This window comes from Opisthorchis viverrini (assembly GCF_000715545.1).
Source record: "Opisthorchis viverrini unplaced genomic scaffold opera_v5_206, whole genome shotgun sequence".
Taxonomy (NCBI): Eukaryota; Metazoa; Platyhelminthes; class Trematoda; order Opisthorchiida; family Opisthorchiidae; genus Opisthorchis; species Opisthorchis viverrini.
In genome coordinates, this window is record NW_008751862.1 from 110,695 (window position 1) to 119,178 (window position 8,484).

At 43.9% G+C, this 8,484-nt stretch overlaps 1 protein-coding gene across 1 annotated transcript in view; it reads left to right on the forward strand.

Moving 5' to 3' along the window:
- T265_08188 (hypothetical protein) overlaps positions 1-6,688 on the forward strand; it is a gene marked incomplete at both ends in the record, with an annotated part of 7,010 nt that extends 322 nt beyond the window's left edge. The window contains 4 exons of the mRNA XM_009173917.1: positions 4,895-5,088; positions 5,749-5,978; positions 6,009-6,127; positions 6,274-6,688. Of these exons, the coding sequence (XP_009172181.1) occupies positions 4,895-5,088; positions 5,749-5,978; positions 6,009-6,127; positions 6,274-6,688 (958 nt within the window). The remainder of the gene's footprint in view (positions 1-4,894; positions 5,089-5,748; positions 5,979-6,008; positions 6,128-6,273) is intronic.
- Positions 6,689-8,484: the final 1,796 nt, after the last annotated feature.

The window sequence follows — 8,484 nt, forward strand, 5'->3', positions numbered from 1 at the left end:
TGGCGGAGGTCGGATTCGAACCACGAACCTTCCGGTCAGTAAATTCACGCTCTAACCACTTGGGCCGTCTCGCCCCAGGTGTAAGCTAAATCCAACTAGAGCCATCCCTCTCGAGAAAACTGATTTAATCGTCTCATTGTGGAGGGGAGAATAGTTTAACATTGTAATGCCGTGCGCTACCACACAGTTATATTGGACAGGAAGTCGTTACAAAGAGAATGGTCATATGCGGGAAATACTTGGATTACGTTTATGCTGCTCAACCCCACTATAGCGACGGTGTTTGTATATGAAGAAGGGACTGATGGTATGTGTGTCTTCTAACATGAGGACAAAATCCCACTAGCTGGATTTGTGAAATTCATCCTGCAGTGGAATGTCCATTGTTGTCTCTATATGATGACCTTCCACGTGAAGGCTTCTTCTTAATGTGGCCATATGGCTGTGTTCAGCATGATAAGATCATCCTCCCGCCACAACTGATCTCGCCAGTTTTTTTTTCTGAGGTCATTTTACGAGAAACTGCCCCATCGGGAAGTGTCCAAGTGATCTCTATTGTGTTATGGAAGAGTTTATCTCTGCTTTGTTGTAGAATTAAAATAAGCCAGTTTGCGGAGCTTGGAAGATAAGTTAGTGTGATTCGAGTTGCTGCGTTTGAGAAAAAAATTAAAGTAACCTCAGCTACGTCGTTCATGGATTAGGAACCTTTATGTTAGGGTAACCCGTCTTCATTTAGCTTTTTCACACCATCTTCGATCTGCCGTCAATTCACCATCAGAGGAATCTTCAGATATTGAAAATCAGGACTGTCGATTTTCAAAATAGCATCTTTGAAGAAGGATACTGCTTAGTAGTGGAACAGCTAAAGGATAACCATCTGGTGCCTGATCCTTTCTGCTAGTGAATTGCGGCATAAATTTCGAACATGAGGAACAAACATGATAAACTGTATCAAAAACTGCATAGCGAGCTCAGAATCAAAGGCCTATTGTTTTGATTGTATTGCTTTCCACCTCACCTTTTTCATGTTATTTTATAACACAATGCACCGCTTCTAATACGACCGTACCACTGTGAATGACTATCGCGCTCGTAGGCTTTTTCGCTCCCTACTATGACCCCATACCTGAATATACTCTATGCTCTCTATACTCTCTCTATACTCTATACTCTAAGGAGGGTGAGCAACACCTTTGGCCTTATGCCAGGGTTTAAAGACCCGTCGGGACATCTTAACCTCATATCCAGGCTCACTTTGGCTTCTCTCATGAAACACTGTATTTTTATCAAGTCATTTTGGGAATTAAAGTGAATCCCTGTGGAAAATAACAGGACTTCTTCATGCTAAAAACGGTATGGCTGTTGCTAGAGTTTTTATCAACAGGTAGGCTGTTCTCCCAAAGTCCCAAATGTATGAACCTACATACAGTTTGCTGCTCATCTTGTTGATAACTAGCCTGAGTTTCTTTTTATTTCTCTGTGCTACGACTTTCTAGTCGAAGGACTATCTAAAACGACAAACCTAGATTGGGCATCCCTAGGGTGGCTTCCCCGATGGGGCAACGTTATGGGCGCCTTCTTCCAGAACAAGTGTGTCCGTTTTAAATTGTTTGTTGAATACCCGTACAAATTGAGTCGAATAAGCGATGCACTTGTTAGGACAAATCGATTGCTATTTTGACATACGGGCCAGCGTAATCAACTATCATAAATACGCCAGTAGGCAGAAATTTACAAGCAGACTGCGCACTGGAAGTGTATCCGCATAGTCTTTTACTAGCACGGCATGAGTTTTTGTGCATCACACAAAAACTGCGTGGTTAATTGCCGCTTAGTCGCTTCATGGAGCAGTCGTAACGATCTGTTTGCTTAGCACGCCTGGATCAAAGTAGAAGACAAACATACACTACACTAGCTAGAGATTGGCCTTATTCACAAAATATCACCTAGATTGAAGTTACCGTGTATACGATGCACAGTTCTGAGTTAAGTAGGCCAGATCACCGGCAAGGACGGCTGACAGTTTTGCTAAATTAAAAGTAATACTGCGTGGTCATTGTTTTCATAGTTTTGCCGTTTTCTTTATGATAACCCGTACATATGCTAAAGACAAAAGAATAGTTTCATCTTCTAATTGCATAGACATATTCTCGATCAAGGGCCTGGCTATCTCACAATATTTCATTGATTCATTGATGGTGACCAACCATCAGGAAGAATTGATGGGGATATTTCCCCCAGAAAAAGACGTCTAGTTAACCCCTTACTCACTTTCCAGTTACGGGAGACTTTTAGTGACTGGGATCCATGTGTAGGCGATGTTAAGCGATCATTAAATAAAATAATGACGATTCGTAGTTGGCAGTAAAGGGCGGATGCACCCAGGTTTTCCTTTTAGAAAGAACATCCAAAAGAAACCGATAAACCCTAGTTAATGGTTTCTACAAGTGTCCTCAATAATCCTTCCTGCTCTTCCTTGAGAAGACATTTTTTGAACGTAGAGTTCTCTGTCTATGGTCTGTGTAGAGCGCCGACCCCTCCGTGGCCTTGGAAGAAATTTACGGAATATAGCATGACATACCAATGCAGCCAAACATAAAGCTTTGACGTCCCTGTCAGGTATGTTTCGAGTCAACACAAACCGTGGGACGCTTCGTGGATTTGGTTGTGACCTGATTTCGACTGACTTATTTGCAATAAGAGTGTGTTTATTCCTCATAGTAGCAACCACTTTGGCCCAAATTACCAGTAGGACAAAACAAGATAATGTCATTAAAAACTTGAACCATTCGGAAAGCGCCGGCCCTCGCCCCACTTTCAGAACTATGCAAAGCGTGGAGGCGTAAGCGATAGTACGACATAGTCAGAAATACGGTGGTTTAGTATACGAGATAAACTCGATTTATGTAGTTCGTAGACTGTGCATAGAATTGCGGTCGTTGACATGGCTACCTAGGTCAGTTAGACGATCGATTAGTTCTGCGTATACAAGACGCGGAAATGTGAAATTCGTCCGTGCCATCGAGCATGATTGCAGTTTATCTTCCGCTATACTTGTGTGAAGTGCGCGTCGCTAGAAAATGTTTTACAAACACGACAATGAGAGTTAAAGTTCAATACTGAATTTAGGATGCTAACGTCTCACCTTGACTACACTGGTCGATTTGGTAGACCTATCAGGTGGCTTAAGGGTTAGAAGGAAAATATGACACGAAACATTTCACTTAGATGAGGGGATAGGAAAACGCAAAAGAACGGGACCAAAGTACATTATTTTTCGTTCTTCGAGGAGAGTTTTGAGGCCGTATCTCTGCGCAGCGTTTTTTCAGCTGGGATGCACGCGTCTTTTGGGGATAAGGGAAGGTCGGCTTGAAACACTGGCAACATTATCGCTTAAACTTGAATACGAATAAGTTTTTTTTATGACGACCCGTCTTTAAGCCGCAACTCATCAAGCGTTTTGGCACGCTTATTGTTGGAATCTGTCGGGTTTGTGACAGATCTCCTTGAATGTTTATTGAAGCTCAAAACAACGCTCATTGCGTCATGCATATTCATACCCGCCTCGTGGAAAACAACCGCGTCACATATGTAGATTTTCACACGTAGATAATAGCGCTAGGCTGGGATCGCTTTACCACTTCCATATCAAACGCATTAGTAAGGTTTGTTCGATTACCTGTTTATTACACAAGAAAACGTCGTCGCTTTTGATATCGCATGACTGAAGCTTAGCTTCGTTCAACCAGAGAAGAAAAGAAGTTCATGAGGTGAACTGCGCAAATGTTCACTGCTACAATTCTGTGGACGAAAGTGAAGCCATCGGAATAGTTAGATGCGTTGGAAGCCCGTACAGTATCATGACAGTGTGCGATCAAATGCGGTCATAGTTTGCCAATGACGTTTCACAGAAGGATAATACACGGCGAAGACTGTACACAGGTTGTATTTTATCCCCGTCATTGTTTAAACATAGTGTATATAGAAAGTACTTTGGAAGTCAAACAACAAACGCCTCAGATTTCGGTGTATCAGCTTCCGAATCATTAGGCATGAGTATCATACAGACTCCCCATATTCCGCAGCAGTGACATGAGTTCATGGGTGCTAAAATACCTATGGGTATGGTTCTGTCCTGTTACCAGTCCCGTCATGGTTTATCCGGCGAAGGTGTGGTCAAAAGAATTGCAGGCTGATCTGCAACTCGCGGATCCCTGGGGATTTCTATTATACTCCTTTACCCTTAGGGGAGTCAAAGCATGTTTTCAGAGGCAACCTTTTATTTTGCATCAAAACTAAACGATCACCTTGTTTGTTTTTTAGGCAAAAGTTTTTCACTTTTCCAAAAATGTTAGCCCTGATTTTGAGAAACTGGGGTAAAGTTGTTTACTTGCTAAAACTGAGTTTCCGAACGTTCCCAGAAGAGATACAACCCACAAATCAACAGAGAGTAACCGTAACATCATAGTGAATTTCGAACACATGTTTGCTGCTGCGTAGCAGTAAACCACTATGCTTCTTTGAGAGTTGAGCACAAGCAACAGATCATACATTACTCATGCTTGGTAACAAGAGCCTATTCGGAGCCCCAGAACAGTAACTCAATTACTGTTTCCTATGGGCCACGTGGTAGCTCATGGTTATACTTATGGGTACTGGTCAGAATGCATCATCTTTATTAAAAGACCAAAGTAGACACCATAAAACCAGCCCCCCCCCCCACAAAGCGCACTTCTTTAGAACTTCCCACTTTTGGTGGGAAATTAGGAGGGTTTTCGTGAATGGCTGGTTCTGTGCCTTCCGTACCGACCTCTGTGCTTTGAGGATTAGAAACTGCTCATGCTACATTTACGTTGGATTTCTAACCCATGATTCATGATTCATTTATTGCCAGGACAGTTTTTGGTCCATCTTGGTCTGCTGATGTTCGTCTGGACCGTACAACCTTTGGGGTAAAAGGGCACAGAAACCCATATGACTTGTCACGTGATCTTCATGTCGCCATGTTAGTCGGGACACTACACCCAATAGGAATGAAGCGTCGACAACAGAGGGCAGTTAACACCGAAGGCCGGGCGAGCATCAAAGGTACTACGGCATAGGAATACCGTACAGTGACCATCGTGAAATACAGGGGTGTTGGGTTGAGCACGGTACGGCTTTTTGGTTGGTTTGGTCGGAGGGACTGTATAAGTTCCCATAAGCATGCGATTAAAAATCCAGTCATTTTGTGAACACTAGGATGAAGGAGAATATTCTTCTGACGCCTAATTTGTTCATCACAAGTTGGACAGTAACTTCCGACGGGGTGAACAGAAGGCAACTAAACGAACTGTGTTGGGAATTACATAAAAAATCTTACAGGCCACACTGATTGGCTCACATGGGACCAGTCGACCGATTACGATGAAAACGCGTAGGCTGGCTGATTAGGTGAATCATCAGTTTTGTTTGCATTAAAAATATGACCACTGACCCTGGTAAATCGTGCTTTTAAGTCATTACAACTGGTCCCCCTTCAGACAAACACATGCTCGTGTCGATCAACTTGTCAGGATAACCGGTTTGTCTAAGGATCGATAGTAGCTCAGTTTTGAGAGCAAATCCTGCGGACTGTCCGGATCAGGCTGTTGACTGTGTCGTAAAGGCACACGCTTGAGAAGTTGAGGTAATGGTTGACTCCGGTCGGCTTACGATATGTACGTGACTCTTGGTATCTCCCGTGTTTGAGTTGAACTCAACCCTAAGGCTGGAAGCATTTCACTGAACTGGATCCGAACAGTTGTCTGTGCGCTGTGCCACTGTCTGGCTCAATTAAGATCAATGCATATCAACGCGGTAAGTGGTGTTTATTTGTCGAATCAGTATATTCCTCGAAAAACTGCAGTTCTGAGACTGAGAAGGGCCAGTTTTATCAAAATCTGTCGCGACTGTTTCCGTCAGCAAGAAGGAAGTATATAGTAATCCTGGCGGATGATGTGAGCGCCTAAGTTGGACGAAGCACACAGATAGGTGGTAGACTTAGAGTTGATGCTCAGCGTACGGATAATTGTGAACGACTGCTTCACTTGTGTGCCGATCATCGTCTGTTCCTGGACAGTGCGAACTTCCAGCAAAAACACTCACAGTGAGTTACTTGGAGACCATCAACCACGTGATTGTCATGGACGCAGTTAGACCGTATAGCTATCGGTCAGGGATGAAGAGCCTACATTAAAGACTGCCGTTCCTTCCTGTATCCGCAACTTGACTCCCATCATGCCATTGCGCCAGCCAGGTTACTACTTCGTTTTCCGTCAGCGTTACGCGTACTGAAGCAGAGCACCTCCACTCATCAACTTTGATAAGGATCGAGTTGATCTGGCTGGAAAGCTACTGGAAAAGCCTGGTCATGCAGATGAGTAAGATTACTGGCGGGGTGAATGGAAGAGAGTTGAAGCTCTCAGAGTTTAGAGCTGTTTGTCCAAGCCATTTGGCTCGACTAGGCGGACAGTGGATATCGTTGAGATTGGCAGATCCTATTGTTGTCAGAAAGACCGTACCAGCAATTAGCGACTATGATGGCGTACGCATGTTTCTCAAACATAGGATGATCGAGAGCTTGAAGGATGACAGAATGCCGATGGACTGCGGAGGTTTAAAGCTAGAGAAGGCTTTCGCTGCGGGCAACAGCCGCTCCTCATCTTAGTTGATTCGAGCAACCAACGAAATGCGAAGAAGACAGAACGACAATCCATTCAAAAAATCGTCGTCCTAAGCTACTGGTTGAACAGTTTGACTGATCTCCTTCAATACAACCGCTAGAAGAACCCAACGAGCCTGAATGGAACGTCAAAACCAGCCCGCTATCAACAACAGAAATCCAGCGTGATATACCACTCTTGTAATGCGAGGAATAGTATACTGATTTGGTTCTCTAGGCCGTAAGTTAAATTGAGCACAGAGTGTTCTGAATCAAAAGTATCTACTGCATACATTCATACTACAGTCACAGAGAAGAACAAAGTTACCATCAAAATACCTCCAGCATGGATCACATGGATCAGTGATATTCTGGAATATCATGATCTCCAGTTTGTCCACAAAATAGTGGACCAAGGGGCAAAATCACAGTCTCTCTGTTTATACTGTTCACGATCAATAGAAAACGAACGTTCATCGCGCATCCGAGCAGCACTGCTCTTAGCTTACCAACCGGAATCCAAATTTGTCTGCTGTTCTCACGTAAAACGTCGCAAATATGATTCGCGGTTTCTGGTAGCTCAGAGTCTATGAATGAGGAAGAAAAACCAACCGAAAAAGCCATGTGAAACTGACGGACTTTTTGGCTATTGATTTCTTGCCTTTCTTTTTCATATTTGATACAACTGCACGAGTTCGCAGATAATTTTGTTTAAGTGAAATCCTATAAGTGCGTCTGCATCCTATCAGAGTTCGATAGACAATTGTAGCAACTATAGCGACCTCGCAGGTACACACGTACACCGACACGGATAGTTTGAGAAGTTGAGTGAAACTTCAATTCATGTCTTCATGTCAGCCGTCATGTCTATTAGCTACTGTGTTGTTTAAACCTTTGAAGTCGCACTTTTCATATTTTCTTTTTATTTGCGGCTGATGATAGCGGGTGATAAGAGGTCTGAGGAAAATCCCTTTGTGTAATCCGAAACCGTCCAAACAGTCCACTCATCAGGTTGAGGAAACGTGCTGTTACAGACGTGATTTTGAGTCACTATTCAGTTCTTCTGAACTCACGCTCTGCAGTCACGTTGAATTTCATTGTCCATTACGTGTTTCACAGCCACTGTTTGTTTGGGGATCCGTAGTAATAGCATTAATGTATAATTGTTTCACATAGATGCGATGCGGTGGAGTGACTGACAAAACCATGGGTCGACGTCATCACGGTGCTAGCGGCACTAAAAAAGTACAATTCAGTCCACCACCGCCTGCTGACCAGACTAGGCGTTGTGGTGTTTTGATTACGTTTGCTACTCTAGCGCCATGAGCGCAGTCTACTTCCGTTCCCGTATCACTGCCCCGCAGATGGCGCAGTGAAGTCCACAGCATCAAGAGCACCCGAGTGGCTATAATGCACACACCAGTCCTATTTGGAAAGGCCCGGCAGCGACACAGCGGTACGCTGCCATGATATCGTCCGAAGTGAATTACACAACAGCGTGTGTGACAGCAAAAGCTGCGCAGGGTGGACAGGTAGATGGCAGATGACCAGTTCTGACCGAGCGGACGGAGGGTGACCGACCGCCTTTTGGCCACAGATCGGACCTCCGACCGGCGGGCTTATTTAACCCGGCTTGATACTGCACTCTTTTTCTCCATAAAACTGATATTTCGAACAAGCCCAATCAGTTTTGATGAAGCTCTAAGTTTATCGGAGTCTCAAAGTCCCTTCAGGGCTTGCTCGTCCGTCTGTAACAAATTCGTAAATAATTTCCAGTAAAGACCTTACGCTTTACGTCGATA